The 16,708-nt window shown below is 41.1% G+C and overlaps 1 protein-coding gene across 1 annotated transcript in view; it reads left to right on the forward strand.

The window, feature by feature from the left end:
* The window catches only part of HSD17B12 (hydroxysteroid 17-beta dehydrogenase 12), a 73,070-nt gene extending 56,426 nt beyond the window's left edge, over nucleotides 1–16,644 (forward strand). Inside the window, exons 7-11 of the mRNA XM_027459191.3 lie at nucleotides 977–1,011; nucleotides 5,739–5,820; nucleotides 9,474–9,539; nucleotides 14,349–14,498; nucleotides 14,694–16,644. Coding sequence (XP_027314992.3) covers nucleotides 977–1,011; nucleotides 5,739–5,820; nucleotides 9,474–9,539; nucleotides 14,349–14,498; nucleotides 14,694–14,801 — 441 coding nt within the window. The 3' untranslated portion in view covers nucleotides 14,802–16,644. The remainder of the gene's footprint in view (nucleotides 1–976; nucleotides 1,012–5,738; nucleotides 5,821–9,473; nucleotides 9,540–14,348; nucleotides 14,499–14,693) is intronic.
* Nucleotides 16,645–16,708: the final 64 nt, after the last annotated feature.

Here is a 16,708-nt window from a genome sequence, read left to right on the forward strand (position 1 = left end):
TGCTGCTCTGGAGGATCTTTCAGCTAGGTTGCAGATGGATTGCTCACACGCCTGATGAAGGCAGCACTTTGCAGAGCAGTGGGGAACTGCTACTCCCTGGCTACTTCTCTCATGGGAGGGTAGCTTCTCTTATTGTGGACGTCTTCTGTGTAATCAGTAGGGCAACATGTTGGGGTCCTAAATGCTTTCTGTGTGTAAAGTAATGTTTATGGCAAGCTGCTGTAAAACTAGGGCTGCTCAGAACGTCCCACTGAAGCAGTAGCCTACGAGCTCATTTTCTGTACGTCTATTGCAGTAATCCTTGCCCTTTTACACAAAGGCTGCCCATGGTCAGAAGCAAACTAAATTTCTTTTGCCTACCTTCTGTCAGTAACTATTCTTGCTGTGTTAATGCTAGAAAGCTTTAATAATATTTATTGAAAAATAAAGGAGATCTGTTTGAGCAGTGTATTGGCACTGTTACCAGAATGCTCATCTTCAGTGCTTCTGTCCAGTGCTCTTGTTGCTCCAATTTGCTTTTTTTTTTTTTTTTTTAACTTAACATCAGCAGTTCAGTAAGACCTGCTAAAATGCATGTGGGTTTGTCACGGGGGGTGAATTTGGTCAGTCTTAGGGAAGACGGATTCATTTTATGGGGAGAGAAAGTTCATATACATGGCATAGTGTGCTGATGTTTCGGTGTTCTTCGGAAGCCATGGATGCTGCAGGGTGGTGAAGGCTTTTTTATTTACTCTTATTGTACTTCTGCTACTAGCTGGATCGGTTCACTGGTTTCAGTGCACACACTACTTGTCAGAGCCAAGTTACCCAGGTAGAATAAAAATAAACTGCCCACGCAAAGTATGGTCTCTGCTTCCCCGAGCCTTGGCTGGGGTGGAGGGGGTGGCAGCTGCTTCTGGGAGGAAGGGAGGCTTCCCTCATCTCTGGCTGTCTGGTGTCTGCATTCTCAGCCATCACGAATGTTTTCTTTTTGCAGATGACACGATTGGTGCTGCCCGGCATGCTGGAAAGGTGAGTCACACTAACACTATCCAGACAAAGTCATCATTATTTATAGGGGAGAATCCTTTCTTGAAAAATTCATTACTGTGACTAATCAGCCTAGTCTCCATGTTTTAATGGCAGAGTAATGCTGGGTGAGTCACACTGATGGTGCATGAATCATCAGACGGTGGAAGCCTTTTCCACTCGATTCCCTTTTTATTTTTCCTCTCCCTTCTCCACTGTTGTGGTGATTCCTTTTAGAACAGAATTAAAAAGCCCGTCTGACTCATCAGCACTAACTCAACAACCTGCTATTCTGAGGGGGTGGTTACAGTTCCTGGGAATAACCTTCTTAAGGCTATTTCTCTAAGTCATTGTAAGTAAAATGGATGCAAAGAATATGTTCTCATTATACAGTAGGAGGTATATTGAGGAAAGTCTGTGATCATTTGGTAAAGTAGAATTGGAGAACAGCTCTTTAAAATAAGAGTTAATGCACACCAGTGTCACTGCGGAAGACGTGTACTGACTTCCCAGCCAGCTCCCAGGTGAAACGAAAGATACGGATGCGGTGTGCAACCTCCAGGCTGTTCTCTAGGTGATGCTGGCTGCTGCAGGATGTTTGCTGGCTGTTGCAGTGCTAACCCTGGCTGGCTGGGGGCTGCTCCAGGTCAGGGCTGAGCTGCACTCGCAGCGCCGAGGAAAGCCGTGTAGAACAAACAGTGCACGTCAGTCGCCTCGTTGTTACCTCCAGGTGAATACCATAGGAGGAGCGTGTATACGGGGCAAACCTCAACATAGGACAGATCAAGGGGAGAAAAAATTTCTTGCATCATCCTGCTATCTGGGAGTTTTCGTTGCAGATCATGGTTCAATTACACAAGTGTTGTGCAGATGGAGAACAAGTATTTCACATCTTAAACTGTTTCTTTGTGAGTACAAACCGTCAGAGCTAGTGGCCAGTCTGGGGAGCTGGTACCTAGCATGTCAGGGTGATGACAAGCCTGGACTTTTTGGCTTAGGTAAGAATAGAAGCAGAAAAGATTTTATTTCATGCAAAGGAAATGGAATTAGAAAAACAAAGACCCTGGAGTCTGGGGGATCTGGGAGTTGATATTCCTCAATAAAGCTGGGTTGAGGATTGCACTGCAGTAGTAGTAGTCACTCAAGGTTCTTAAGTCAAAAGTTATTCTTTGCCCGCATCCTGTAGTTGACAGATCAAGGGACCTGGCTTTTGTGAAGCCACTGTCCCCCTGAAGATGCCAACATGACTAAAGCCATCCTGCTTTCTGAGGATGAATGTACTGTTGATAAGAATTTGTGCAACTTTGAAGCTCTAACCACAGTTTATTGATTCAGTTCCTTCTTTGTCTAAAGAACTGTCGTAGTTATCCATTTGGCCGATGGATACCTTCAGCTTCACAGAACAAACAGATGTATATTCCACTTAGAGAATATCCTGTTTTCCACTAAGTATTAAACCAGGTGAGATGGTTTGAATGAAAACAGGATCCTGGTTTGCTGCCTGACTTCTGCTTCTGGCTACCGTAGAGCAAATATGGAGCAAGTTTCCATATTCCCTTTGGTTTTGCAAAGGCAGATGACTGCAGAGCCCACAACCCAGGTGTGCAGCTGCCCACCCCTGCACAGCCACGACACTGCTATGGGTCTGCTACTGCAGGAGGACACGGATGTCCAGCGAAGCCAGGAGCAGGAAGGGCTGGTGGCTGTACTCAGCTGCTCCGTGGGCCACCCATACATTTCTCACGTGGGACTGCAGGTTAGAAAAGGAATCCAGGCTCCAGATTGGGAATCCCATTGCTCTTCCTCACTGGTTCAAGGCAGGTGGTGTGTGAGTACACAGCAGTTAACATAGCACACTACGGCATCCTGCACCCACAGTGCGCATTTTTACGTATCTGAGTATCAGTTTGATGGCCTTACATCCCAAGACAAATCCAGGAGTAGAGCAGAGCTGACATGCTTTACATCCAGGTCTGTAAGCAGAAAGCACAGGTGCGTCCTGGTGTGTCGGTTACTTCTTATTTATGATAAACACAGCGGCGTGAGATGGATGCCATTTCTGGTAATGGCATTTAGACACTGCTGTGGCTCCTCTCCTGTGCTCCGAGCACTTAAAGTGACAATTTATAATCCGCGGCTCCCGATTACACTTAAATGAGCAGTTCTCCCTGTACGTTTTCAGGCAGCTGTCTAAGGTGGGAGACTCGCGGAACTCCAAACTGAGCCTCGATGTCTTTGGGAACAACAACAACAACAAAATCAGTTGACTGTTTCTAGACAAATACCAAACTATGGTATTTATTGCCGGGGAAGTAGCAAGTGCATAATTACATTACAGAGGAAGCTTGCTCTTTCCACTTGGCGTGCAGCTGGAGCAGGCGCTGGTTGCCGCAGCAACGGGGAGACAGCTAAATTTAGCATCCCCGGACCATGCCGTGCGCTGAAGGAAGAATGACGGGGAGGTGCCGGGGTGTGCTCTGTCGGGCAGGACGCCTGCCTCGCCGCACCCTCGCCCAGGGTGCTGGTGCAGCGCGCGGCCACGCTGGAGGCAGGCGGCGGCATCTTGCCGTGCCGGTGCCCTCGCGGTCCTTCAGGTCCCTCCCTAGGATGTTTCTTCTGCGGCTCTTGGAAGAGACAGAATCGTAATTAGAGTAATTGGAAGTGTTCCCCCTACACACACGCTGCTGTTTGTTTTTATCGGGAGATTTTAAGTTGCATGCTTTTGAAGACTGGGACTGTTTTCTGTATGAAGAGAACGCAAACTCCAAAACCCACAGTTGCATCAACAGCTTCAAAGTGTCCACACTGCGTGTGCAAGAGGCTGGTGTTTACTTTTTTCTAAGAGGGCTTTCTTCACTGGATCAGAACTGAATGTACCTAAGGGACGGTCACTGCAGCTGGAAAGTTGCAGTCAGACCAGCCTCTGAGGGACTTGTGCCTTACCACCCGAGTGCCAGCCTCTCTGCTAAAGCTTCAGTTTGCTTTGGGAGAGCGAGGCTGGGTTTACCCATATAAATGCTCAAGCCTTCTTGAGTCCTGCTAAGCTTCTGTCTTCAATTAAGTTGTGTGGCAGTGACTCCTGTGGTCTGAATATGGGAAGAGCACTTCCTTTTATTGGACCTAAATTTCAGTCTCATTTAAATAACTCATCTTCTGTATTATGAGAGGGTGTATTGTTGGTCTTACTAGTCTCTTAAATAGCTAAGTGAACGATCCTTTCACCTCATCAACACATCAGAGCCTTTTCCTTCCTATTCTCCATTCTCAAATCATCACAGAATGGTTTGGGTTGGAAGGGGCCTTAAAGATCACCCAGTTCCAACCCTCCTGCCATGGGCAGGGGCACCTCCCACTAGATCAGGTTGCTCAAAGCCCCATCCAGTCACCAGGTTCGTAGTGTCTCTGTCCTGTATTTGGAGGGATAGAGAAGTGGTCCATAGACACAAAACAGGACTACAGTGGTGTTGGACCTGTCCCTGCCATTCCCTGCTGTCCTCTTTGGTTGTTTTTGGTGACTGCTGCACAACAGAGAATTCCTTCTGGACTTTGTTCAGGATTTTCAAGGGAATGGATAGTTGATTTAGAATTGATTTTTCAGTTGTCATTCTGTAGTCTGTTCACGTAGCCATCTTAGCTCTTCTTTTAAAAGTTCCTTATAGTGTCCTCCAATCTGGTAATCTCTTAAACTGCATGAATACTCATTTCACTGCCAATCCCCATTTGAGTTGATGAATAAATATCACAAGCACCACCTGTCTTGATGTGAAAAACCTCTAGCATCCACTGTTAACCTTTTGCTGTTGTGAAAATTCTTGATCAATTTGTAGTCTTTTCTTCATACCACATATTTTGATCCATGTCACTACTTTATTTCACCAACAAAGCCCTGCAGATAACTCCTGAAAAGTATGAGAACTTTGGCAAAGGTGTTTGAAATCCTGAATGACTGCAAAATGATTCTTTTCTGTTACGTCAACTGTCTCCTTTCCAGAGGTGAATCACTCAGACTTAATTCGTACTTATATCGTAGCAGAAACCATATTGGTTTGAATCTATTGTCACAATTCTCAAAGAATTAAAATAATAATAATTTAAAAAAAAAAATTAATGGTCACTTAAAGTCGGCTGTTTGTTTTTAAGATGATTACTTAAATCATTGTGGCAGCAGTGGCATAGTGTATGTGTAGTTGAACAAATATGATGAAAAACTCACGAATCTGCAGCAGTTAAGCTGCATGATGAGTATCTGCATGCCTGTTCTGAGTCCTCACTAAACGCAGAGTACCTAGTTGTGTGTTGAGTAAATTGGCTTCAATCTACTCTATGGTAGGAAGAAGCAGAGATGCAGCTTCCACTGTATTCAGCTGTCTGGTAGCATCCCCTAATAACTTGCTTGCCCTGGATTGTTCAACTAATTCTTATTTCTACCTAGCACCAAGTAACGAGTTTTGTCTGTAAAAATCACGGAAGTGGACATGTTCAAAATCCAGGCATCTTACTGTCTGTCCTAGCTGCACATGCTTGAGAAGTGCTTGGCAGCGCAGGTGGTTAAAAAAAATTTTTGGTGGTTAAAAAATTTTTGGGGGGGGTTCTAAACAGATCTTAATCTCAATTTCATCCTAAAGATTTTCTTTAGGCTTGCAGTAATTTTCTGAAACATGAAAGATGTTCGTTGTTTTTTTTGTTTTTAATAAATTATTTCATTGGACTGTATCTTTTCTGCCTTTCAGATCAAAAGGGGTAATCTTGAATATCTCTTCAGCTGCTGGGATGTATCCAACTCCACTGCTGACTCTTTACTCTGCATCCAAGGTAAGCTACTCTTTTGCTCACAGAAATAGTGTCACACATAAGCCAACACCACAGGAATAAATGTTTTGGTGTCCATCTAGTGGTGCTTTCATGAACTAAAAGTACTGAGTTTCTAACTTTAATTTTGCTGGTAGTGGAAGGTCGAGACAAAAACGAGTTCAGGGGTTTACTGTCATGGAAAATACTATTTTATATATTGCATCACACATTCATCACATAGCAGTTTTCACACAACAAAGGATGCTACTGTACCGAGCAAGCTTAGTGTGAGGTTTAAGAGCATTGGCTAAGTTCAACACAATTTCTTGTTCTGATACTTTGAAGCTTTTTTCTCTAATCTTGTAAAAGATACATGTAGATCGATATCTGTTAGGTATGTATGGGGCATACATATTTAAGTAGGATTTTTCTGGTGCTTGCTGGAAGCAAAGGTTTTTCTTCCTCTTTGGTTAGTTGCCTTAAGTTTAGCATTTCAGGTAAGAGAAAGGATAGAGCTCTAGAGTGTTGCCAGTACCAAATAATTGCGCTGCATTAGTAGGCGATGCATCCTTCTAATGTAGCCCAGTATGTGGTTTGACGCTCTTGCAGTGAGTGGATTATTGGCTTATCTTTTCCCTGGCAGCCACCATAGATTCCAGGCTGTTTTCAGCAGTTGCTGCTACTTAGCCAACATTAAGGCATGGGGTTATCCCACTCTATATGCAGAACTTTGCACTTCACTCTGTGCCAGTCAAGAAATCTCACAAAGTTTAACAATCATCAAGTTTACCAGAATCCCTCTGGACTGAAGGTCTGTTGTGTCAGCCACTCCGTCTAATACTGTCATCTGCAAATGTGCTGAGGGTGCACTGTGTGCCATCACCTGGGTCGCTTATGGCAGATATTGAAGAATATGGGCATCGGTATTGATCTGTGGGGTTCTCTGCTTGTTACTAACCAGAAGTCAAGCCATTAATCATGGCCCTTGGAGCCTGTTGGTCCAAACAATTTTCTATATAACCAGCAGTTTTGTTCTTTCAGCACGTATCTGCTGAACTTCCAAACGAGAATGCTGCAGAAGATGGCATCAAACATATACATTCTAGACATACAGTATATTACTACCATAGATCTACATCTTATGTTAAGCTTACCTGCTCTGGTTTCTCACTGAGTCACTTGGGACAGTTTTGTCTTTCTGCAGCTGGGGTTACTTCTTTTCCAAAGGTATTTGCATGGCATCTGAAATGGTCTCATAAAAGGTCTCCAGTTGACACCCTAACACCAGGCACAAGATAGGTTCACAGTATGGAGCTACAATATAAGTAATAAAACTAAATAAAGAGACATTTATGACATGGTATTCAAGCAGCGTAACACTATAGCTTTTTTTTTTTGGGTGCACCTGGTAATTATTTTCAATACCTAAAGGATTTCTGACTCTAAGCAGAACCTTGATGGGATAAAGACACCTTCAGTTGGTGTTGTTCATGTCAGAACAGGCAGGTGTTTCCTTTAAACTCTCCAATAACATCTTCATGTATCCAGAAAGGAATTGATGCGTGCTATTTTATTGATACTGAATGAGTATTAGTGTGAATAAGGGATATTTAAGTTTAGAAGTCATGAAAGCCCAAATTGCATATTGTTGATAAAATTTTGCTCCAGAAATAGGTATTTCCTGAGAGCTCACTTCTTTGTTTTAGCGTGAAAGGTCAGTTCTGTTGTTGCATTGCTTTCTGCTTTATCAAATTATTTGAGCTTATGGTTTTTGCAATAATACAACTTACACTTCTTTGCATAATCTTTTTTATTTTTTCTCAATTATAAATACAAATATTCCTTCCTTCTCCCTAAGAAACTCAATTACAGGTTAAGTAATCTTACCTATTCTCAGCACTGCTCATCTTCTACCATAGCGAGGTTAGTAAGCATGAAAGTGACTCCCCTAATGTAGCTATAGAAAGACTGTATCTGCAATTTCTAGTGTTTTTCCTCATCTGTATAGAGGGGTTTTAAAGCATAGTATCCTTCAGGTCTAAGTCAATGGCTCTGGCTAATTATCAGGAACAGATGCAGTCTACCTCTTTAACCTTCCCCACGGAGAATTCCCTGTCTCACAAGGCAATTAGATGCTTTTAAAGGAATCATATTCCTGTTTTTGACACTTCCCTGTCTGCCTGCATTAATAGTAATGAGAAGTGAATTATGACTTTTTTTCTACCATGTCACAAATATTTGGGCTTTGTTACTGGATGTCCAAGGAGAAGAAATTAGTTTTTGTATGGTGTACTTACATGCTGTTTCAGGAGATGCTTATTTAGAGATTGTTCTTAAGACCCTAAGTTAGAGGCTGTTGGAGCACTTCTGCATCTGGAGGTAGAAAACACAACTTGTCTTAAAGTAAGTCCTCCAAGAAGAAAAACTCCAAAGTTTATTTGGATACTGGAAGATGCTTGTTCCTTCTCAAGTAAAGTGAACACTTTTTTTTATTGCAAAGCTCATATCAAATAGTAGAGATGACATTTTCTTTATGTTGCCTCTCTATAAACAAAGCAGTAACTAATTTCAGGACTGTCGTGCAGAAGTAGTGAGAGCTTTGAATAATCAAAGCACTTTGTGATTAGTAGAATATAGTGGTTTTTTAATTTTTAATAGATTTATATACTTCGCAGTTATCACACGTGCATCTCACAACTGTGGTCAAGGACTGCACAAAACTGAGAAAAAGATGATTGTAAAACAGATGCAGTATTAGAGTTTTGCTGCTTGTTTTGACAATGGTCTGAAGCATTTGTGGCTACTTTAACAGCCTTTTTTTTTTTTTCCCCTCTGGAGCTGTTTCTTCTTAAATAATTGAATTCGCCTCAGTTATGGATAGAATAGTTTAGTTCTCTCAGTTGAGGGCGCTCCATTTATCCTGCTTAGCAGTATCGTTTTTCTAAAATGAGAAATGACAATGGAACCTAATATTTTGGCTCATTTGACTTGGGGGAAGAGAAGTAAAAAGGTGGTTTAGAAGAAGGGGAGGGGGAATTTATGCTGGTTTGACTTGCTGAGTAGCCTTGGATTATTAAAACAATACTTTTTCAGTATTGTATAAGGTATCCATCTCAGTAAGTGGTAAGGAAAGAGCGAGCATGTGGGTCTCCCTTGGTGGAAGTGGTATATCGGATGTGAGTGTATCCTGAAGGCAGGTTCTAGTGTCCACTCTTTAAGCCCTTTTGCTTCCTTCTTTGAATGTTTAATCTTGGACTTTCTAAAACTTACAGAAATTTGGAAGAGTTTTAGATAGTAGTCTTCAAGATGCCTACTTATATCACTCTTCTAAAAAAAAAAAAAGTCTAAGGAGATGACACAATGTGAACACAAAGTTTTATTTTCCTATTTTAACTGGACTTTATGTAACTAATCCAGTTCCTTTTCCTTCTAAATTAAAAAAAGAATTTTATTTGTTTAGAATGTCTCACTTCTGGGAAAAAAATGCTTTGTAAGCACGGGGTTTCTGTTCAGATGGCATTGCTGTAACCTGTGAAGTTGCATTGAAAGCCTAAGGTTTTTCACTTTGAAAACAGGAGCTATAAATAGTAATTCAAATATGCTTACAAAAAGCTCCAAACTATAGTTTCCATTTTAATGCATAGCATGCTGCATTTCCATTCTTTTCATTTTAGGCTTTTGTGGATTACTTCTCTCGAGGCCTCCATGCAGAATACAAGAGCAAGGGCATCATTGTGCAGGTGAGTAGAGCTTTTCATGTAAGTGTGGTTACCACAGCAACATTGGTGTCTTGGTAACAAAAGGAAATCAGCATATTCTTTTATTCATGAATGTGACACAGATTAAGGATGAGGATTTCCTTTGATCCCGTTAGCAGTTTTCTTAAGTTACCCTGAAATGATGCATCTTGAAGTAACAAAAAATATATATAATTTACCTGCTGGTGGTAATTGTACCTTTAGGTATAAAATATTCCAGAAAACTGTGCAACTCTATAGAATACATCTTTATACAACTAAGTCTCCTGGAATGTGCATTTGGAGTTCATTTGTACAGATATTAAATAGGTAACTGCTCAAAAGACTAAAATAGTAGCAGTCCTTTCTCTGTGGTGTCAGTGAACCAACTGCAAGTGTAAGCAAAGTAGCATGAACAAGCAGACACCTTACAGACCCTTCGTATGTAATGGGCTGGCTTAGATTTTCTTCAGTACTGGGTTTCCACATTTCTAATGAGTTTTGTGTTGTGCTCCACTTGCTCACCTTCTATGGCTTTAGGTTTTTTGTTTTGTAGGGACATAAGAGCAAACAAGCCAGTCTCTCAGCTTGATGGGGATTTTGTGTTTAATGTCACTTTTTACATACCTTTAATGTTTGCTTCCAAAGCCTAACTAAAGATTCCAGACTTTGGTTTTGGGTCACAATTGCTGAGTTCTTTGTTACCCATTACACCTGTTGTTCTCCAGTGCAATAGTCAGTCTTGACAAAGATTTTACCTGTGCTGTAAAGACAATGGTGAGTCATCTTAAAATTCTGTTAGGGTTCTTACAGACAGAATTACCCCACGCCCATGCCTCTTGCTTTCCCTTCCCTTGTTCTGTACAGTGGTTCTCCAAGGGCACTGCGAGAACTAAGTCACAAAGATGCCAGTCTTGTTCGTGTGATCATTAAGGGTGGGAGCACAGCTTTTCTTGCTGGTTTTGAAATACAGAGAAGCTGTTACTAAAGGCTATATTACCTTTTGGCTTGCTGGACTTTTTTCCTTCCAGTCGTGCATACCAAAAAGAAGTCATCACTAGGAGATGTCCTGTCCCAGTTCACGAGAGGATTATGTTAGACTTTTAGGGGAAGAAAGACAGTTACTGAGTGAGCTATTCCCATACATTTTCCTTCAGCAAAACCAACTTGCTGTCAGCAATGGAGGATGCATAAAAGCCTAGCACTCTAAACAGATACACCTTCAGCTTGTGTGTGCTGTCTACTCCTGAAATGGATTAATCTGGAGCAATTTTTAGTGTTTTGTCTCCTTATTACTTTCTCTACTTGGAAGGCTTTTCAGGTCTTTACCTGCCTTCAGCTCTGGACCTTCCTGCGATGTTTTTATCGCAGTGCAAGTTCTTTATTGTTTTTTACTTTTGCCCCACTATGTTACTTCTATCTCCACTTAATTCAGTTTCTGTATTGTAGATTTAGCTTCATATCCCACAACTGTTCCAAGAATCTGTGCAATATGGACCTCTTTTAATCTGTGGTCACAGTCTCCAAGACTGAAGGAAATGGTAGTGCTGGTTTGCCGTGCTACCTTCCTTGTGAGAAGAAACCTCACAGAGAGCATCTGTAAACATGGTTCCTTATATTCCTGTGAAGAGAATGTCCTCTGAGTGTAGTTTGTGCGATGGAAAACGTAGCTGGCAGCTTGTTCCTAAGCATAGAGCCATTGCATACAGGTAAAAATGAACAATATGCAACATCTTTAAACAGCAGCCTGCACAGAAGGGAGTTTATCTAGGAAACTGGTTCACAGAGTACATCTCTGTGAATCATGGCTCTTAAATGAACATTTCAAGCAGATGGAGCACGAGTGGGATGGCTGACATTCTTAGCTGTCTTCCAGACCTGAGGTTAACTAATCGCTGTCTCTCTGACTTCAGATACTGGTGAAGAGTGTCAGCCCAGATTGTTTGTGGGGTTCTTGTTTTATTCTTGATTCTGCAGTCAGGAAGATGCCTTTTGCAAATTCTCTCTTGCTCAGTCATTTGAAAACTTAAACAGGATGCAGCACCTCTGATATTTTTGCATCAAAAGGTAGCAGATTCTGGACCAGCTACTTGTAGAACTGACTGTCCTCAACCCAACTCATAATATTCAGCCGAGTCTGTTTATATTTTGAAGCACAAATATGGAGCAGCTCTCAGGTTTGAGAATACCTTTCTCCTCATAAAGCATTATGATTAAAATTCTACTAAAATATTTGCATCTAAATAAACCAGGATGCTGCAAGCAAAAGGCTTCTTTTGTCTGCGTCTTTCATATGCTTTGGGTATTTAATAGAATATTTCTCTCTTCTACAGTAATACAATTAAGTCTTCTGGTATGATTTCTTTCCTGCTCAAGCCTACCTACAAACTGTGATGCTCTGGCTCCTCCAACACACAGCTTCAATGGCAATAAAGCTGGGTGTGATTTTTGTTTTTGCACTCCTGCCCTTCCACGTGGTCTATGGGTTTTTCCAATGTGAGGATGCATGCTGCAAATAGGTGTGTTCAAGTAAACTCAGGCAGCATTATATGAGCCTTCCACAGAAGGCATTTTTCATCCTTGAAAACCCTTCCAGAGCAGGCTGTAGGAATTTCATTCAGATACTGATAGTTTGTTTAGAAGTAGATGTTTGTCAGTCTCTTGTTATAGTAGGATGTCTGAGATCTTCCTGTTTTCTCAAGTAAAGGTGCTGATAGTTATGTCAGTATGAGAGTATTTAAAGACAGATGCTTGACTGAGAAAGAAGCATTATATCTTTGAGGCGTGTTGTTCCTATGCGCATTTGTAGCCAGGCAGTCTCATCCTCCTGGAGTTTTTTCTAAATAATGTTCTGTCACTTTGAGAGGAAAACAAAGACTGAGCACTGTTCATATATGACTCCATTCATTGCAGAATTCCTATGAATTCTGAAAAAAAGGTGAAAAACAACCATAAACCCCACCAAAACCAGTAAGGCATACATGGCTAAAGGTGTTAAACACAGCATGAACACGCATGGTATGGGGGAAAACTTTTTAGCTTCAGATATGGAAAAGCTATGAAAAAGCTTTCAGTGTCTTACATCGTTAAAATAAACAAATGAAGCTTAAATCTGGTTTTCTGCATCAACAAATGTCTTTTCCTGCAGAATACTTAATAGGCTGTGGTAAGCTTTTTTGTAACATGCATGTTGGCTGAGGTGCTGAATTCCTGATAGCACTGTTTTTTTGTCCATTAACGTAGGCAGTGAATTGCTGCTTTGAGTTATGTGGGCCTGATGACCAATAGCTATCACAGCTTCAATTTGTTATGTTAATTTTATTGCGGTCCATGTCCTTGTCCTGTCATTCCAGCCTAAGCCACAATAAACCACTAATGAATATTACAAGTACCTTCCTGTGAAGACTAGCTGACGTACCTCCTTCAAGCCATTAGGAAAACTGCACCCACTTCAGATTATCTGAAATTCATCTCTCTGACCTTCAGAAACCTAGTGCTTTTAATTCCTGACTTGTGCTTCTGTTTGAGCTCACTGTTAAAAGGGTTAACGCTATCATGCCAATACACGCACAGTATTGCTGTGTAAAAACTGAAAACAGAGTTCAGGTGGTACTTTATCATTTCCTGAAGTTCAGCCTAAGGAATATCAGTGTTGCTCAAGTGGAATGCCTCTCTGTGGAAACTTAGTTTTGATAGTATATTGTGCTTTGGCTGCAGTATAGACATATGTAGGTTCAAAATACACTCTAGCTGACAGGCAAGCTTAATTTTACAGAAACAGCACAGTAATAGCATAGATTAAAATTTTGTGTTTATGTGCATAGGAAGTGGTAGGGATCTATAACAGAAATTAGGCAAAAATAAAGGAATGAGGAAGACTGCAAGGACTTTTTTTCCAAGACTCGTTTGGAAAAATCTCTGCATGAAAGGTTTCTGCAGACTCCGAAGTTTTGTGTGAGTGTCTGAAAACATGGGTCATTTACCTCTTTCTTTTACTACCTTTTTTAACTTAAATGGATGTCAGCATTTTCTATTGATACTTGCTTACTATGCATAGCAAAAGTGGAACAGTGAAAACTTTTACTACCTGCTTTCATCTACCATGTTCACTACATACAGTGTCAGATCACAGACTGATGGACATCTTTGTCTGAAGGAATCTTTAGGAACTCTTCTTGTCTAACTTCCTGCTCTGTGGGATTGCTGCTAACGCTAGGTCATGGGCTGGCATGGTTTTATCCAACCAAAGCTTGAAAACCTGCAAGGATGGGGATGCCATGACCTGTCTGAACAACCTATTTGACTGTTAAATCGCTCTCCTAGAAAATGCCTTTCTCCCTAGTGTCCAGTCTGAAAATCTACAAACAAAAACTGATAGGTTTGGTTCTTTTTATTTAGTCTGGCAGTGCCAAGAAGAGTTTGGCTCTCATAACTGCCCTTGAGATAATGAGAGGCAGATGTTAGATTGCCATCCTCCAATCTCTTCAGAGCACTAGGCAATCCCAGCTCTTCCCCGCCGAGCCCTTTCCTTCTTTCTCTCTCTCTGCAGGTAAACACAAAAGCATGTTTCACCAGGCTAAAGGCATGGCCTTTCTCCAGACTCAAAGCTGTTTAGTTTTCTGTACATGCCAGCTTTGGTTACTTCAGTTCTTCCATTTCCTCACTATATCCCCCACCCATGCTAGTTCTGAAGCTAGCACATCTCAGGATCCAGTATGCAGATTATCTGAGGGACAGTTGTCTTTGTTCCTTGTTGAATCTGTGAGTTAATCTGAAAGTGTTCTCTGCTTCATGTCTCTTTCCTACATGCAGAGTGTTATGCCGTATTATGTGGCAACAAAAATGTCTAAAATCTCCAAGCCAAGCTTCGATAAGCCCACTCCTGAAACGTACGTGCGAGCTGCCATAGGCACGGTAGGCCTGCAGTCCCAGACCAACGGGTGCCTGCCCCATGCCTTCATGGTAAGTCACCTTGGACAACACAAGGATCTAATATGTGATTACTGGGGAAGAAGAGCAATGATTAATTTTGAATATTAAATAAAAGTTATTTTTGTTCTTTAATCATAATTTTGTAACGTTTGTGTGTGCTGGTAATGGTTTGATTTAGCTTAGAATAGACAATAAAAGCTGAGACATTTTTCCTTTGATTTTTAGGGCTGGGTCTTCTCAATTCTACCTACGTCCACTGTCATGAATTTACTCATGAAAACAAACAAACAAATACGGGCTCGTTTTTTGAAAAAAAAGATGAAGGAGAAGTAAGTTGCTGACAGCTCGATCTGTGAAAGCTCCTGCAGGAAGATCTGTGGAAACTCCAGCAGGTTTCGTACTCACACTTCAGCGCCAAGTAGACCTAATGTTTTAAACATCTTCAATTGTAGGTGTACTTTCTAATAAGCAAAGCGATATTGTTTTGAGGATACAGATGAATCTTGACTTCTAATACTGATATCAAAATAGGCTTGTTTATATATATTATAGGTATATTGGGGGGGGGGAGTGCTTTGGACTAAAATTGCACTGTGCTTTAAGAAATACTTACATGGATGTGATCAGACATTGCACTGCTGGGGAACAGCTTGGTTATATAGTGTCCATCACATCTATGTATTATGTTTTTGGGTGAAGGGCAGAAAAGTTGTAGTTCTCTGATATTCCTGGAAAGGTGGGGAGGTGTGGGACGGGAGCGTATTTGTTTGAAGGGTAATCTGGCTCAATTCAGAGTGTAACTTTTTCCTGGTTCAGGTTTAGGGTACTTGCAGGATTCAGCATTTTCAGCCAGCTAGCAAATGCTCCTCCGCTTACACAGTCCATTAAACAAAACCGGGACGTCATGGGCAGGGTGGGATCAGCTTAGGGGCTGCTTGCCGGCTGTGAAGAAGTCATCGCTCTGTAAAACAAGAATACCAATAACCGAAGTTACGTACCTAGGAAAGGATCATCACTGCTTGGGAAGGGTGACCATGAAGTGATCCTTAACCTGATGGATTTGGAAACCTGTTCATGGGTTGGTACTGTATTGAAGTAGGTTCTTGCACCAAAACCTGAGCTGTCATTTATGTGAACTTCAAGGGTCTAGTGTGATTTTTCTTTTTGGTTATGAACTTGAGGAAAATGGGCCAAAAAAAAAAAATTGAGTGTAATTGCTCATCTATAAATATATACATAAAATAACATTGCAAAAGGTATTGAAATTCTTGGTTCTTGAATATAGATTTTAACTTTTCAGTCGTAATCTTTACAATTTGTAATAACATTTTTAAAAGTTCAGTGCCTGTTCTTTGTAATAGATGGTGATAACACAATGTGGATGTACGTCACAAGTTGTGTTACTTGCTGGTTGTTATGTAAAAGATTATTGGCACTTTGAATGCAGAGCTTGAAACGAGTTGCTGTCCTTGTTAGCAATGCTGGATGGGTGATTTCTGAGATGTCTGTCACTGTGTCTTCTGGTGAGGCCATTTGAAATGTGAATCCTGGATATTTGTGACAGCTTTAAAAATGAGAACCAGCAAACTTTAAATGTAGAACTTCTTAGTATTTTTATTTGTGTTTAACTGATTTCTTCCGTAGTTCTATTCCAAAACTGAGTAAAGCTGAAGTTACTCAGCTCGGAGACAGGGATCAGAGTGTATGAGAAGTCTGTACTGCTGTTGTCTGTGTTGACCTTTAAAGATATGGTCTTTAACATTCCTTTATATAAATGTGAAGAAAAAAAAAAATCCTTTCAAACCAAATGAAATTGTAAGTAGCTACCAATGTTTTCTGTGGTGACTGCCTTCAGTTAACAAATGGAGATTGCTTTGTCCTTGGAAGAATAATTTCAAGCTCTGGCTTTGAAGTTAAATGTGTTGCACTGAAACATGATTTGGGGCTAACATTTCTGTACATTGAAAAAACCCGAATACCGATGCAATGGTGCTGATCAAATCTGAGCTAAAGCTCCTATCCCATAGTTTTCTTGATGTTTTTCTCGTTTCCTGGATCAGGAATGGTGAGGTCAGTTGTGCAGGACTTTGCTCAGGAGGTGATGTGGAAGCATTGGACTAACCGATCTGTGTGGATTTTCACTTGGTAAACCCAATAAAACGGCATTCACTCTCAACCTCTGCTTTGTTGGTTTCCTTCTTAAACCGTTTGCACTTCCATATCTCAGACTGAACCGTTTT

The sequence above is a fragment of the Anas platyrhynchos genome, chromosome 5, assembly GCF_047663525.1.
Source record: "Anas platyrhynchos isolate ZD024472 breed Pekin duck chromosome 5, IASCAAS_PekinDuck_T2T, whole genome shotgun sequence".
Lineage (NCBI taxonomy): Eukaryota > Metazoa > Chordata > Aves > Anseriformes > Anatidae > Anas > Anas platyrhynchos.